The following is an 18,082-nucleotide window of genomic DNA, read 5'->3' as shown; positions in this document are numbered from 1 at the left end:
GAAAATTCAAAGGAGAAAGGACAGTCTTTTCAACAAATGGTGTTAGAGAACAACTGGACATCCACATGCAAAAAAAAAGAAAAAACATTGACCTTATACCTTTCAAAAAAGTTAACTCAAAATGGATCATAGACCTAAATGTAAACTGTAATTTTACAGTTACTCACAACTGTAAAATTTCCAGACGATAACATATGAGGAAATCTGGGTGACCATGGATTTGGCAATGGATTTAGATACAGCACCAAAATCATGATCCATTAAAGAAAAAATTGATGAAGTAGACTTCATTAAAATTTAAAACTTCTGCTCTGCAACAGACACTGTTAAAAGAAGGAAGATAAGCCACGGATAGGAGAAAATATTTGCAAAACACTTATCTGCTAAAGGACCTGGTATACAAAATATCCAAGAACTCTCAAAACTCAACAATAAGAAAACAAACAACTGATTTAAAAAATGGGCAAAAAATCTGAACAGACATCTTGCCAAAGATGATATATGGATGGAAAATAAGCATATGAAGATGCTCAATATCATATGTCATTAGGGAAATGCAAATTAAAACAATGAGATACCACCATACACCTATTAGAGTGGCTACAATCCCAAACACTGACAACACCAAATGCTGGTGAGGGTGTAGAGCAACAGGAACTCTCATTCACCACTGGTAGAATGTAAAATGATACTGCCACTTTGGAAGACAGCTCGGTGGTTTCTTGCAAAGCTAGGCATAGGCTTACCATAAGATCCAGCAATCGCACTACTAGGTATTTTTCCAAATGAGTTGAAAACTGATGTCCACAAAATCCTACACACAAATGTTTACAGCAGCTTTATCCCTAAGTGCCAAAAACTGGAAGCAATCAAGACATTCTTCAAAGATGAATGAATAAACAAACTGTGGTTGATCTATACAGTGATAAAATGAGCTATCAAGCCACAAAAAGACAAGGAAGAAACTTAACTGCATATTGCCAAGTGAAATAAGCCTGCAGAAAAGGCTACATACTGTGTGATTCCAACTATATGACATTCTGGGAAAGGCAAAGTTAAAAAGACAGTAAAAAAAGATCAGTGGTTGCCAGGAATTGGGAATGATGAGGGATGAACAGGTGGAGCAGTGGATTTTTAAGGGCAGTCAAAACTTTTCTGTAAGATACCATAATGGTGGATATACGACATTATGCACTTAGCAAAATCCATACAACTGTATGAACCCTAATGTAAACTATGGACTTGAAAGTATCAAAATTGGTTCAACTGTAACAAATGTACTAAACTAAGGTACTATGTTAGTAGAGGAAATGAGGGAGGGGGAATTAATTGGAAACTTTCTGCACTTTCTGTTCAATTTTTCTGTAAACCTAAAACTGCTGTAAAAAAATTAAAGTAAAAATAATCCAAAAACAAACACTTGGACTAATGAATAACAAACAGACTGTATATGGGAGGTGAGGAAGAGACTGCTCCATGGTTTTTGACATAATGAGATGAACAGTGGTGCTGCACTGAGATGAGGAAGACAAAGAGAAAAATAGTTCAGGGTTGGACATGTTCATTTTTTAAATTATCCTAGTGGATATCAAGACTGGAGCTTTGAGAGGTGGCTGGGAGGGAGATAAAAATTTGGGGAGTTAACAAAAGTATTAAGCCATGGGAACAGACCAGTTCATCTAAGTGTAAAGGGAAAAGAGGATAGGTAAAAAGTTCAAGGATTGAGCATTTAACTACATTCCATAGTTGGATGAAAAGAGAAAGACCAGCAACAGCAACTACTAAGTAAAGGCTAGAAGGAAAACCAGAAGGACATACTGTTATGGAAGTCAAGAAAAGGACGTTCCAGAAGGTAGGAGTGTTCAACTACACTGAATTCTGCTAAAAGGTCAAGTAAGCAGGGACAGGTGTCTAGTGGATTTGGCAAGAGGGAGCACCTGGGTGCCTTTGACAAAAGCAGTCATAGTGGTATTAGAAGCAAAAGCCTGATTGGAATAGATTGAAAAGTAAATAAAATTTGAGAAAGTAACAATATGAATAGACAATTCTTGATGATAAAAGTGAGCAGAGATTGCAGTAGAAGTTAGATGGTGGGGAAAGGGTCAAGGTGGTTTCCTTTTCTTAAGATGATATATGACAGCATAATTAGATGCTGGTGCAAATGAGCCAGTAGACAGGAAGATTTCTTCACAAAAAGAGAAAATACTAAAGCCCAAGTCCTTGTCAAGATACGAGAGAGAGATCCAGGCTCTAAAGGACAATGAAAAAAAGCCTTTGAAAAGAGGGGTACAGAGAAATAAGCATCTTAATATATCCAGTGCTTGAGAGATGAACGAAATTTAGTAGATGAACGCTCAGTAAGATTAAATGAATCAAATTGACTAACTGTAATGGTTTAGACAGCTCCTAGTAAAGCACCATTACTTTTAAGTGTTAGGACTCAAACTAAATTGAAGGTCAATTCAAATATTTAAAAATGCATACTGACTTCCAGTTTCCAGTCCAACAAGTCAAGTCGTCACTTTGGTGCACACAAGAAAAAAGCTGAACTGAAAATCAACAACTCCTCTTAGCTCCAAAGAATTGAGGTTACAGGACAAACTTCCACCCCAAAAACTGAAGAACCAGGCATATACAGAAAACTGCAGCTTACCAGAAGCAGAAACCACCACTGGAGCCAGAAAAAGGTAGAAAAACTTAACGCAAACTGATTAACTGCTAGACTGAGAGTGCATCAACTTGAAAGATTAAAAACTCCTGGGAAACCAACCTCATGGGGCCTCCCACACCGTCATGAGTTTTATCTCCAGAAGCCCCATTAGGTTCTCAGGGCAAAGAACAGAGAATAATTCCCTCTGCTTCTGGAAACAGGAGAGGTAAAGCAACCATTTTGAAATGAGCCCAAAGCATGTGGTTCCCCTTAACAAAGGACTGCCCTCAAGGAAAACTATTTTACCAGAGGCTAACCAACATGGATTGCACCAAATCCTAACCAAATGGGAAAAGGGAAATATCCAAATCAGGCCCTCTCTATCCTTCCTGTGCCATCCGGGGGGGGGGAGGGGGGGGTTGGCAGTTGGCAAGGGGCACTTGTGAAGGTGAAAGCCCACAGTAGGATCTACTAAAAGACTGAGACCTAATGATAGGACCACAAAACACTTCCCCTCCCCGACACCTTAGCACATCAACAGGGAATTGTAACTGAAAGAATGGCAAGGCTCAGATTCTATTTATAAAGGAGTCTCTAAGGAATCCCAAAGATGAGAGAGTAGACCAAAAAAGGACACTAGGGAAACTTTTGGCCTCCAACACACACACCTACAACAAACAGTAAACAGACTAACAACTAGCCAGATCAACATAAAACCTCACACTAGAGGCCTATTTGCATAAGTCCTTTTTACCCAAGACATCACATCTAGCGTTCAACAAAAAATTACAAGACATGCTAAAAGGCAAAAAACACAATCTAAAGATACAAAGCAAGTGTCAGAACCAAATTCAGATATGACAGAGATTTCAGAATTAATAGACCAACAATTTCAAATAACTACTAATATGCTAAAAGCTCTAATGGAAAAAGTGGTAATATACAAGAACAGATGGGTAACATAAGCAAATAGAAGAAAATGCTAAGAAAGAATCAAAAGGAAATACTAGAAGTCAAAAACACAGTAACAGAAATGAAGAATGCATTTCATGAGTAGACTGGACATAGTCTAAGAAAGAATCAGTGTGCTAAAAGATACCTCAATAGAAGTTTCCTAAACTGAAAAGACGGGGGAAAAAAACAGAATATCCAAAAACTGTGAGACAATTTAAAAAGAAATAACATACAGATGATGGAAACACCAGAAAGAAAAGAGAGAAAGGAAGAGAAGAAATATTTAAGAAATAATGGCTAAGAATTTTCCAAAATTTATAACAGACACCAAACTACAGATCCAGGACGCTCAGAGAACATGAAGTAGGATAAATACCAAAATATATACACTTTGTTGTTGGTGTCATTGAGTCAATTCTGACTCCTAGTGACCCTGTGTACAAGGTCTTTCTGCACCATCTTCTCACCTCCTGGTGCTATATCAGACAATGCCCCATTGCTATTGATAGGGTTTTCATGTTCAATTTTTTCAGAAGTGGGTGGTTAGGTCCTTCTTCAACTACTCTCTCTTAGTTTGGAAGCTCTGCTGAAACGGATCCACCATGGATGACCCTGCTGGTATTTGAAATACCAGTGGCTCAGTTTTCAGCATCACAGCAACATGCAGCCACCACAGTATGACAACCGACAGATGGGTGGTGTGGTTCCCTGACCAGGAAATGAATCCCGGCTGCAACAGCAAGAGTGCCAAATCTTGACCACCAGACCATAAGGGCTGGCTATTATCTACACATAGGCATATCATATTCGAACTGCACAAAATCAAAGACAAATGAAAAATCCTGAAGGAAGCCAGGAGTAGGAGTAGGGGACAGGAAACCTTACCTATAGATGAAAAAGGATAAAAATTACATCAGACATTTCCTCAAAAACCATGCAAGCAAGAAGAAAGTGGAGTGAAATATTTAAAGCATTGAAAGAATAAAAAAAAAAACCACTATCACTCTAGAATTTTGTATCCAGCAAAATTAACCTTCAAAAGTGAACGAGGAAAAAAAAACTTTCTCAACAAAAATGGAGGGAATTTGTCACAGAAGACCTGCCTTGAAAGAAATGCTAAAATAAGTTCCCCAGAGAACAGGAAGAATATACAGGTCATGGGACTACATAATTTTCTTCTGGAATAGCATCAGACAAGAAATAAAAGAAGGCAAAACAAAATCTCTTATTTTTAAAATTCTAAATTGATCTAACACACAGTTTGTTCAAAAGACAGCAACAATATATTGGATGATTACAGCTTATGGAAAAATGAAATAAAGAACAGCAATGTTGTAAGTGATGGGAAGGAGGAAGTGGGAATACTCTGTTATAAGGTACCTGCACTGCCCATGAAGCAATACAGTGTTATCTGAAGGTGGATTAGTTGTAAACGTATACTGCAAACTCTAGAGCAACAACTGAAAAACATTTTGGAATTGTAATAATTCAGTATATATCAGTATAACTGATATACTAAGAGGAGAGAAAATGGAAGTATATAAAATACTCAGTATCAGAGAAGACAGAAAAAGAGTGGAAGGCAAAATAAATTTTAAAAGAACAGCAGCAATGAAAAGTTACAAGCAAGACAGATATTATTCCAACTATATCAACATTTGCTTTAAATGTAAATGTTTAAAATATATCAATTAAAAGACAGAGACTATCACAGTGAATAAAAAAACAAGAACCAACCAAATGTTGTCTATAAGAAACCCACTTTAAAGATACAGGTAGATTAAAAGTAAAGGGATGGAAAAAGATTTACCATGATAACACTAATCAAAAGAAAGCTAGAATAGCTACATTAATTTCAGAAAAAGTAGACTTCAGAACAAGGAAATGTTATCAGGGATAAAGAGGGGCATTACATAATGATGAAGCAGTCAATTCTCTATGAACACCTAACAATCCTTAATATGTTATCTGCCTAACAACAGAGCATCAAAGTATATGAGGCAAAAACTGATAGAACTGAAATGAGAAACTGATGAATCTACTATTATACTTAAAGACTTGAACACCACTCTGTCAGTAATTGACAGATCCAGCAGGTAGAAAATCAGTAAAGACAGCTGAACTGAACATCACTATCAATCAACTGGATCTAATTGACAGCCAAAGAATACTTCATTCAACAACAGCAAATATACCTTCTCAAGTTCACATGGAACATCCACCAAGATTAAAGGCATAAAAAACACCACAAAAAAACTTAGAGGAATAGAAATCATACTAAGTATGCTCTCAGACCACAATGGAATTAAACTAAAAATCAATAACAGATACCAAATATTTACAGATAGATGGGAAACCCCAAAATACTTGGAGATTAAACAACGCACTTCTAAAATAACACACTTCTAAATAACACATTAGTAGGGGGAAAAAAGTCTCAAGAGAAATTAATAAAAATTTCAAACTAAAAGAAAATGAAAATACAACATCAAAATTCTGGGATGCAGCAAAAACAGTGCTTAGAACGAAGAGTAATATAAATATATAAATATAAAATACAAGGCAAACAGAAGAAAAATAAAAATTAGAGCAGAAATTAATGAAACTGAAAACAGTAAAATAGAGAAAAATCAACAAAACCAAAATCCAGTTATTTTATCAATAAAATTGGTAAATCTCTAGCCTGGCTAACAAATAAAAGGAAAGATGACACAAACAACTAATATCACAAATGAAAGAGGGGCCATCATTACTGATCTCATGGACATTAAAAGGTTAATAAGGAATATTATGAAGAACTGTATCCCCGCAAATTTGATAACTTAGATGAAATGGACCAATTCCTTAAGAGAGATAATCTACCAAAACTTACACAAGAAGAAACAAACTAAATAGACTTTTACCTATCTTTTATCTATTCCCAAACCTCAGATGGTTTCCCTGGTGAATTCTACCAAATATCTAATGAAATGATACCAATTCTCTACAATCTCTTTCAGAAAGAAACAGAGGGAACAATTACTAACTCATTCTATGAGGCCAACCCAGTATCAAAATCAAACAAAAAGACATTAAAAGAAAGGAAAATTACAAACCAATATCTCTCATTAACATTGATACAAAAATCCATGACAGAATATTAACAAATTGAATCCAATAATGTGTAAAAAGAATTATACACCATGTCCAAGTTCAATTTATTCCATGTATCCAAGGCTGATTCCATATTCAAAAATCAATTCAAGTAATCCATCATATCAACAGGCTAAAGAAAAATCATGATCCTATCAACAGATAGAAAAAAAGCACTTGACAAAAGCCAACATCAACACAATTAAAAAAACTCTGAGGAAACTAGAACTAGAGGGGAACTTCCTTAATGTGATAAAGAATATCTAGAAAAAACCTATAGCTAACACCATATTGATTAGTGAGAAACTAGATGTTTTCCACCTAATATCTGGAACAAGAGAAGCATGTCCCCTCTTACCGTTCCTATTTCAACACTGTACTGTGAAGCTCTAGCTAATGCAATAAGCAAAGAAAATAAAAAGATATATAGATTGAGAAGGAAAAAATAAAACTTTGTTTGCAAATGACATGATGTGTATGCTTAAAATCCCTAATAAGCAAGAAAACTCCTGCAACTAATAAGCAACTATAGCAAGGTTGTGAGATACAGGTAGTCAATTGTTTTCCTATATGCCAACAAGGAACAATTGGAATTTGGAACTAAAAACACATCATTTGGGGCCGGCCCCGTGGCATAGCGGTTAAGTGCATGCGCTCCGCTGCTGGCAGCCCGGGTTCAGATCCCGGGCACACATCGATGTACCGCCTGTCAGGCCATGCTGTGGCGGCATCCCACATAAAGTGGAGGAAGACGGGTACAGATGTTAGCTCAGGGCCAGTCTTCCTCAGCAAAAAGAGGAAGATTGGCATGGATGTTAGCACAGGGCTGACCTTCCTCACAAAAAAAAAAAAAAAAAAAATCATCTGCATTACCACCAAAAAAAACAAATACTTAGGCATAAATTTAACAAAATACGTACAAGATCTAAATGAGGAAAAAACAACAAAATGCTGATGAAAAATCAAAGATCTAAATAAACGGAGAGATAGTCCATGTTCATAGATAGAAAGACTAAATATTGTTAGATGTCAGTTCTTCCCAATTTGACCTTTAGATCCAATGCCATCTCAATCAAAATCCCAGAGAGTCATTCTGTGGATATAGAAAAACTCATTCTAAAGTCTATGTCAAAAGGCAAAAGACCCAGAATAGCCAGCACAATATTGAAGAAGAAGAAGTTAGAGGACTTACACTATCCAACTTCAAGACTTACCAAAAAGCTGCAGTAGTCAAGACAGTGTGGTATTGGCAAAAGAATCAACAGAGCAATGGAACAGAATAAAAAGCCCAAAAATAGACCCATACAAACACAGTCAACTGATCTCTGAAAAAACAGCAAAGAAAATTCAAAGGAGAAAGGACAATAATTTCAACAAATGGTGTTAGAACTGGACAGCCACACACCAAGAAAAAAAAAAATCAATCTAAACATTGGCCTTACTCCTTTCACAAAAGTTAACTCAAAACAGATCATAGATCTAAATGTAAAACTCAAAACTATAAAACTTCCAGAAGATAACATAGGAGAAAATCTAAGTGACCACGGGTTTGGCAATGAGTTTTTAGATACAACACCAAAAGCATGATCCATTAAAGAAAAAATTGATGAAGTAGACTTCATTAAAATTTAAAACTTCTGCTCTGTAGAAGACACTTAACAGAACGAAGATAAGCCACAGACTAGGAAAAAGTATTTACTAAACACTTATCTGGTAAGGGACTAGCATCCAAAATACACAAAGAACTCTCAAAACTCAACAGTAAGAAAACTGATTTAAAAAATGGGCAAAAGATCTGAACAGACACCTCACCAAAGATGATATACAGATGGAAAATAAGCATATGAAAAGATGCTCAATGTCATATGTCATTAGGGAATTGTAAATTAAAACAAGGAGACACCACTATACCTATATACACCTATTAGAGTGGTTACAATCCAAAACACTGACACCACCAAATACTGGCAAGGATACAGAGTAACAGGAACTCTCATTCACTGCTGGTGGGAATGCAAAATGGTACTGCCACTTCAGAAGACAGTTTGGTGGTTTCTTACAAAGCCTACCATATAATCCAACAATCACACTACTTCGCATTTTTCCAAATGAGTTGAAAACTTACGTCCACACAAAAACCTGCATACAAATGTTTATAGCAGCTTTATTCATAAGCGCCAAAGATTGGAAGCAACCAAGATATCCTTCAAGGATGAAGGAATAAACAGACTGTTGTAGATCTAAACAATGCCATATTATTTAGTGATAAAAAGAAATAGGCTATCAACTCACAAAAAAACATTGTATATTGCTAAGTGAAGAAAGTCATCTGAAAAGGCTACATATCCAACTATATGATATTTTCAAAAAGGCAAAACTATAGAAACACAAAAAGATCTGTGGTTGCCAGGGATGGAGAGCGAGGGAAGAGATGAATAGGTGGAACACAAACCATATGTAGGTTGGTGAAACTATTCTGTATGATACTGTAATTGCGATACCCGACAGTATGGATTTGGCAAAACCCATAGAACTGTATGACACAAAGAGTGAACCCTAACGTAAATTATGTACTTTAATTAATAATGATGTATTGAAATTAGCTCATTAACTGTAACAAATATACCACACAAAACATGTTAACAGAGGAAACTAAGATGAGGTGAAACATGGTATATAGGTGGGAACTCTGTACTTTCTGGTCAATTTTTCTGTAAAACTAAAACTACTCTTTTTCAAAATTACTTTTTCAGTATTTTAAAAGAGTCAATTAAAAATGCATACTAAGTAAAATATCCCTTTTATCTACTAATTAGACACTGAGGTTCTATATGAAATTTTCCTGAGAATATGCATTCTTTTTGGCAAAGATGTCTGGCAATCAATGGTGCGATAGAATTATTTAGATTTTGACAGATCTTTCAAATGCCATCTTTGTTGCTCACTGATTCTGTGTCCTTGGGCAGGTTTTATAACCTCTGAGCTTCAGTATCTTTATGTGTAAAATGACAAAATTATCTTTCTCACAGGTCAGCTGGATTAAATTACGTAAATATACATAAAGCACCTAGCGAAAGGTGCACAGGGTAGGCATGTAAATATCTGTTCTTTTCTTTCTCCCTCATTTACCCTAAAATTCTAATTCAGGTAAGGTAGAATGCACCCTATCTCAAACCAGTGTTTCTCAAACAAAGGTATTTATACCTTAAGAGGTACATATAACTATTAAATAAACAAGTTGTGTCTTCCTAGAGCTCAATTTAAAATTTGAGGGAAAAAAAACTAAATATTTAACTGGTAATTTAAAATGCTGTTATATCAAAACAATGCTGTTATAGCAGAGTATTTGCACTATAGTTCAAGAGGCAACATAAGACTCTGCTTGCATTAGAACTTGGGCCACATCCTCAGACTTCCAGGGCTACTTCTTCACCATCTTCTGGTTTTTGGTATATATCCCAAATTTTTCCAATGAAGTACTGCCTTTCGTTTCTAATTATGTTACTAAAAACAAATTCATTTTTTTCTCAATGTCAGTCACATGTCAACAGTTCAGCACCAATGGGCCTGGTTACCCCTAAATTCGCAAGGACAATCTGAAAAACAACATTTTACATTACACAAGTCATTTAATATGCAATTTATGGTTGAGTCAGAATTAAGCAAGCAAATAAAAAATAAGTGAAAGGAGATTGTACTTGTTTGACTGATTTCTCAAGGTCTTACTATTACCGAGTCAACTTTTTTTCTTTTCCACTGAACTGTGCACATTCGTCCTTGCATAAACAGACTTCTAGCCTAATTTTTAGAAACAAAATATTTTGCATATCACTCTATAACTTTTTTGCCCGAGAGAATCTCAACATGAATAAAATTAAGCACCTTACTGGATAACTATGTAAGGATAAATGAAGTGGCATGAGTATTCCAGAACCAAACACGGCTGGGCACACCTCTACAGTCTCAGTTCAGTAACACATTATTAAGAAAAACAATGATAAACTGAGGCATGTTCAGAGAAGATCTACAAAACCTTTACGGACTTCCCAACCATGCTACATGAGTAAGGGCAAGAAAATGGAGGTGCTTAATCTGTAGGGAAAAAAAAACAGGCTTGGAATTGGTGGAGTATAACAGCCATCTTAAAATAACTGAAGGATGTCATATTTGAAGAGAATCAGACTTGCTCTGTTGTCCAGAACTAGGATCAGCATGAGGAGGCAATAAAGTACAGGTAAGTACAGATCTCCAAGCTTGCAGTCGAGAGACATGAGTCCTACAGACATTTTGTTTACCAACTGTGTGATATTAGAACTATACGTGACATTCCTGGATATCATTTATCTTGTATTTAAAATCAGGGTGCTAAACTAGGTAATTTGTAAGGTAACTTTCAAATAAAAAACGACATGAAAGCAAATTCTGGATCAACTTCTTATCATTAGAGCATCCTGAACATGGAATCAGCTTCCTCATGAAGTAGTGAGTTCTATCACTAGTTCTCACCAACATTATCATTTGCTCTACATAAAGGCTGACGTGGAATAGATTGCAAACTATTTTAAGTAAAAGTCATATGTCCACGAGCTGGTGTTCTTATAAAAAGAAATGAGACAGAATGGAAGATTACTGTGTTTTCTATGTTGCCATTTATTGAGTAAATTATACTAGTAATTCAATTCTAGAAATAAAATCCTAAATCATTTTTCTAGCTCATCTGTATTGAATACTGCATTTTCCTTTGTTTCTAAATGTACTAAATATTATGCTAACACTTGACTCTTTTAACCTACTTAATATTCCTTAGAGAATAACAGTATAACTTTATTCTCTGAATGATTCTATATACTAGTCAGCAGTATTATTTCTTCATCTTTAATATAACAGATTCCCCTGAGTTACAGTCTAAGTGAATGTTTATAAAACTCGAATTAATTGCTCAAACCAAAATAAAAATTACTCAGTACAGCTAACTGTTTTCTAAGTTCTAGGTATCGTTTAATAAAAATAGGCATTCACAGCAAAAATGAAGCCAGGCAATTATCTCATGGAATATGTACTCAACTTGCCATCAAAGCACGATATTTCAATAGTGGCTCAGGGCTTAAAAATACTAAATTAAATATGGATCATAAACATGAAAAGAGCAAGGGTGGGAGATGCCTTGGAATATAAGAGGCCAAGTACAAAAAAGGTACAATGTTTGGATAAATATTTCTAAATGCACACAAAGTCATGCAAAAACAAACTTGTGGTTTATCTTTCTCTTCTCAGGGAGAGATTTTTAAGAAAAATTATTTTCCTAATTCTACAAACTGTCTGAAAATCCAAAGATATCTACTACAGTTCAATTTATCATCAGACATTACATTGACCACATTTTGAACATATTCCTACCTATGCCATACCTTACCTCTCGAGTAGAGATCCCTTTGATCAGAATTCCTGAAAATTCCGATGCATACTTCAAAATTCCCTAACATTTTTTACTGCAGTAATCTAATTACCTTAGATGTATATATTAGTGAAAAAAAACTTTAGAGCACCTATGTGCTTATTTTTGGAAACACAGATCTTTTCACATTTTAGGACTAAATTAATATGAAATCTTTTTTTTTTTGAGGAAGATCAGCCCTGCGCTAATATCTGCCAATCCTCCTCTTTTTTTGCTGAGGAAGACTGGCCCTGGGCTAACATACGTGCCCATCTTCCTCCACTTTATATGGGACACCACCACAGCATGGCCTGCCAAGCGGTGCGTCGGTGCGCGCCCAGGATCTGAACCGGCAAACCCCAGGCCGCCGCAGCAGAGCGTGCACGCTTAACCACTCGCGCCACCGGGCCGGCCCCAATATGAAATCTTTTTAATGGGGAATAAAAACACCTGAATAAAAAGCAAGAAGTTGCTTAGGATATTTAAGCACTGACATTTTGCTCAGTTGTTTCAGTATAGGAAAGTAAAATAAGATCTGTGCACATATTTATAAGCTATAAGGTCAGTACTTTGCAGTCACATTGCTTACGTAACATTTACTTTTTTAAACAGAAGCTACAAAGAAAAAAAACTGTTTCCTCACTCAAGAACAAACAAAACAAAATTTATACTATAGTTAATCCAATGAATGATGGGAAACAATAAGCTTATGTTCTTATACCTCAAAGATATAAAGGTAAGCCATGTTCAACATTCTTTAATATTTTTATTTTGAAGCTATTAATGGTGTAGGGAAGAGTCCATGTAATAAAAATTAAATTATTTAAAACTCTCATTTCACCATTATTTTTACAATATGTTCGAAGTTTCCAGTGTAAGATTTTTATTTAACCCCCGGCACCCTACCCTTTTATACACATATAGTTAAGGTTCATAAATTTTCTGTATTCAAGCAAAATATAGCCTTCCATTGAAATATATATTGTCTGTAAACCTTTAACAGCTTTAATTCTAAAAACAAAATTTTATCCACAAAATCTCTACTCATCTTTTCTAAACTTACCCGACTAACAAAGCCAAGAATTTTAGCTTCCTTTCCCACCCTCCAAATAGAGTAGCTCTTCTAAATTATAATTTCCTCAGAATATTAATTTCTTTGGAGAGCCAAATTACTTCATTTTAATCCATAAGTTGTCATTAATTCAACTTTTATTTCTTGCGTAGGACCCCATCATAATGTTTATTTTAATTCTGGAGTCCACTTCTTATTTAAGTTTTCTTCAAATCAAACTGGAAATCCTCTTGCTTCTAGCAGACTCTGCATAGAAATGGTAAATTATTCCAATGGCTTCAATTAAGTTTACGTAGCTATAAAGAATTGTTAAAACCAAATTTTATCCTTTTCCATGTTGTCTTGATAAAGTTAAAAGCAAGAGACTCTTAAGTCAAGATTTATCATTCTATAATTATTTGTTCAAGCAACTAAAATATAAAACATTTTTTTTCTTCTGTTAACAGCTCTAACGAATTGGGTAGTTTTCCAATCAGCCATTATTTTCAAATGTTCTTTTTCTGGGTAGAGGAACTGTCTTTTTTATACTATTTTGTAAGGGGTTATATTTTGATCAATCTCTCTTTAAAAGATTTGACCATATTACTCCTGATATTTACAACATTAACTCAAGAGTTTTAATGCTTTGCAAAACTGACATACAAAAACTCTAAAAAAATCCAATTCTGGAAACAAAGCTAAGATGAAGCTAATTAGGAAAATGCAAAAATAGACTAAATAGATCACCTACTTCATAACATTTGGTACTGGATGACCCAAGGAAGAATCATTTTAATTTAACAGTTTAAAAAATTTTTTCTCAAAAAATATTAACATATATAAGGATAGAATATATATTCAGAAATACTTAGAGAAAGACACATAAAATTAAATACACTTAAAAATACTGTTGTAGTTTTCATTTTCTACTCCTGAAACAAAAATAAGCCATTTATCAGTAAGTGCATTTTTTCATGGAGAAAATATTTATTAGTTTTCAAATGATCACATATTACAAATATTACACAGTCATTCTAGAAAAAAAATTAGCTTATATTAATATTCATAAAATAAACACTGGAAAATACGATTGCATATTGTGACACGAAATATAAAAAAATCTGAAAGGAAAATGTATCAAAATAAAAGTTTAAACAAATCAGTTCACATTAATACACAAAAAGTTTCACTTTTAAATAGTTTTTAGTGGCATGAGGTGAATAGAAATGCACTTACATTTCTTTTGCACACTTTAAGGAACAGAGCTAAAATTTAATCAAAGCATGAGATTAAGAGATTAAATCACTTCCATCTTCAAAGCTGAAACAAAAGGCTAATAATCTCGCAGGCCATAAACTGGTTTGTACTGTAGTTCAAAGAGTTCAACTAACTTAATTTCCAAGCAAATTTCACTTTCAGTTCCCCCGAGTTCTTTCTAAAATGTTGAGTAGTTATGTTTTAATTTATATGTGTTGTAAAAACTGTCATTAACATTTAACAAAAACAAATCAAGCACAAAAAGCTGTAATCATTTATGGGAATGCAGAGCTCTCTAGGGAAATTTTAATTCAAATTGATCTTTTAAACTTACTTTTAAGTATTATACATACAAAAATGTATTTATAATTAATGAGGAAAAAACAGTTCTCATACATAGCCAAGAAAGATTAAAGGCCAGGTTATAACTTAGCAAACATGGTTTCTAAAACCCTTAAGATCCCTAAAACATTTTAGATGCTTTCATATTAATAACTGTAGAATTTTTATTCTTAAAATTTATACCAAATAAAACTGGCAGCAGCGGGTAACTTGTAAAAACTTCTGTAATAGCTTTTGACTGACCGGTTAATAGACAGCAAAGAGAGAAACAGAACCATTTTGATAACTAATTGCATCAATTATTTGATAGTCTGGATAACTATTTTGCAACACTTATTCACACGTAGAGGCTTCTTCTAATACTAATAATTGCCTTTGCTCTCTAAAATACCCATTTCAGTATCATTCAAACTTTAGTATGCCTTCTGCGCAGAACAATACCTCAAGCTTAACAGGTATTTACTACTTTAGAAGACCAACCAAGCTACTGTGATCTCAAAAGATGTCTCTTCTACTTCTCTAGTGGAATCTTGTTGATTTGACAACTACAAATAAGGCTTAAGACCAGAAAAGGCTAAGCTAAAAGAGTGTATCATAATATTAAAAGTAATTTGGGAATAATTAAGAAGTTCACTCTTTATTTAGTAGTTCCTTTCAGTGTCAGGCAACAAAAAACAGTTTCATTAAGATTTCTGCATCTCCCATACTACTAAAAAAAAAACGTTCGCCTGCTTCATTAAGGTGATTTTCAATCCCACAAATCTTTTAAGTCAAACAGATACAGAGAGCTGCTTTTAAAATAAAGGAATCTCTCATGCTTCCTCTATTTCAATCTTCTGAATAAAAAGAAATATTTTCATGACCATGTAAAATTCCAATCTGAAAAAATTATTTCATTATTTGAGCCTTTCCATTTCCAGACCAAGAGTACACCAGAGTAAATCTTAAAGTTTACAAATGACAAGATCAGGTGGCTCTCTCATCCTTGTGTCTTCTAGATACATTGCATGGCTCCGTTCACCAGTGCCTTCCAAATTGCAGGTGCTGCATGTGTGACAGATATCATCCATGAAGGCTCTGCTAGAAGAGTTCCTTTTGCTGAAGTATGATGTTTACCAGTTGAAAGAAATCTGGGCAATTAGAGAACAAATAAACCGGTCTCCCATTATCAAGATACCTGGAGTCACAGAGGGAATCCACCAAGGAAAAATGAAAACTTGCCAAAAGCACCAAGTTCACGTTCTACCCACTGTAGATGATAAGAACTTCCTGGAATCAAATCCTACCCTTGGCATCAAAGAAACTAAGAGAAAACCATCTTAATGCCATGGGAAAAATCTAGGACAAGGCTATTTTGCCACAAATAATATTATTCCTGGGGACTGGAAAACTACTTGTGAGTATATTTGACATAGCTTTCAGGGATATTATATCCTAAAACTTATATTCATTCATATTTATCTCATTAAAGAATGAAGCCTAGATTTGACAGTAAAACCATAATGGTATTATCATTGCATCTTCTAAAAGATCTAGTTAATATGAAGTCCTAAAGTTTGAGGTAGAAAAAAGACCAAAAAGTTCTCACTAACAGGGTAAGATAACACCTGGACATCAGACTGTGTAATTTAGGAGAATTCAGATGTCCAGCTTGCCCAAAGATGAAATACAGAAACTTCTTACTTACTGGAATATAAAAGAGCACTTAGAAGCCCACTAATACCATTAAAGGCTAAAATGGGCAAATATTCCCTTTGTAAAATTCCTGTGGACTACACAGACATTCACCAAATCAAGTGCCCCAAATCATCCACTGCTTTAATTATCTGGAGAGAAAATTAAATAAATTCTTGGTCTCTTTTTTGAATGGGCACTAGTCAGCATTCCTAGAAAAACAAACAGACTGCAGCCCCACTTGGTTCTTATATGAACCCAAGGAGTTTACCAGCAGAATTAAATGGGCAATGGAAGGACACTCCAATCTATAAATAAACCCAAGTAAATAATGGAAAGCACCCACTTGTTTATTATCCTTTCCCACTCTCTCCAGAAGCTGGATATTCTGCCTCCAAGGGTTCAGTGGAGAAAGTGGACCCCTGACGTCAAAAGCTCTCCGTGGTCTTGGCTGTATCTGTGGTTCTAGGATCACTCCTTGCACCTCTGGTAGGAGAGAAGCACTGAAATAGAGAGCTGAATATAGATTTAAGAAAAAATTCTTATTAAGAAATTACATTCTCCAGTCATTTGAGTTTGTAATGACTTATCCTCAGGATAAAAAGGAGCTACCTCTGGGCATGCTTTCTTAATTTGAATTTTGGAAGTCAGTCACCACAAATGATTAATTCCTCAGTAACTATTAAGAAGGGACCTATCTTGGTCTAAGCTATAACACACTCTGTGACAAACCACTCAACTTCAAGTGGAAGACCAAATTGAAAAATGACAAATTATGACTGGAAACAAGATCACAGTTGTCTTAAAGGGACAGGGAAAGGCACTCAACCTCAGGTATATCAAAGCAGGAGTCCCAGTTAATTCTTCTGTCAAAGAGAAGATGGACTGAACAGTAGAAACAGAATAATCAAGCATATTAACAGGTATACTAATACTACTAAACCTTGGGAATTGTCTAAGAAGCTGAATTTGTTCTCAGTTTTTAAATCTTCCATAATTTAAAGAATTAATCAGACTACAGTCCCATATTATATCAATACAAAGCTAAACCTGAATTTTATCAAGTTATGGCTACTGTCACTGAAAAAGATCTATTCTTTAAGCACTCATATTTAAAAGTGGGAGGGCAGAACAGTGGACACAGGCAATATAGACTAAAAGTCTTTTTAAAATGTATGATCATTTGGTTGGGGGTCAAGAAGGACCAGGAAATAATCATTAACAGCTACAATGCAGAAATTAAAGCAGTAAGATATACCCAAATAACAGATGATGATAAAGATACTGGAAAACAGTTTGCTTTATTATAGGAATAAGGTAAATAAGAGAAGGAAGTTCAAAGCATATAGCATCTGATCAAGGAAAAGCCGAAATGAGAATAAGATAGGCAGATATGTATTTAAAGTTACAGGGACTGCAGGATAAATTTTAACAGTGAAAAAAAGATCAATTATATTTTGTGGTAGAGAGTGATACATCCCTATTAAATTTCAGATCTTATTCTAAACAGAAAGGTGTTGCACATTCCTGCTATATGGAACAGAGTCACACTATCCTATTCCAGGGACATGTTATATTTTGGGGTGAA

General features: G+C 34.7%; 1 protein-coding gene across 10 annotated transcripts in view; it reads right to left on the bottom strand.

Moving 5' to 3' along the window:
* TSC22D1 (TSC22 domain family member 1) overlaps positions 1–18,082 on the bottom strand; it is a 132,944-nt gene that overhangs the window by 82,712 nt on the left and 32,150 nt on the right. For 2 of the 10 annotated variants that reach the window (XM_058548206.1, XM_058548213.1), the window contains one exon: positions 14,185–16,997. The exons of 4 other annotated variants lie outside the window; for them this stretch is intronic. In XM_058548206.1, the coding sequence (XP_058404189.1) occupies positions 16,694–16,997 (304 nt within the window). In that variant the 3' untranslated portion in view covers positions 14,185–16,693. Of the gene's footprint in view, positions 1–14,184; positions 17,011–18,082 lie in introns of those variants that run through there. 4 more of the 10 variants (XM_058548209.1, XM_058548214.1, XM_058548208.1 and 1 more) reach the window with 3 other exon arrangements.

The sequence above is a fragment of the Diceros bicornis genome, chromosome 9 (assembly GCF_020826845.1).
Source record: "Diceros bicornis minor isolate mBicDic1 chromosome 9, mDicBic1.mat.cur, whole genome shotgun sequence".
Taxonomy (NCBI): domain Eukaryota; kingdom Metazoa; phylum Chordata; class Mammalia; order Perissodactyla; family Rhinocerotidae; genus Diceros; species Diceros bicornis.
Note: the sequence above shows the minus strand (reverse complement) of the source record. Positions and strands in the feature narration are given on the sequence as shown.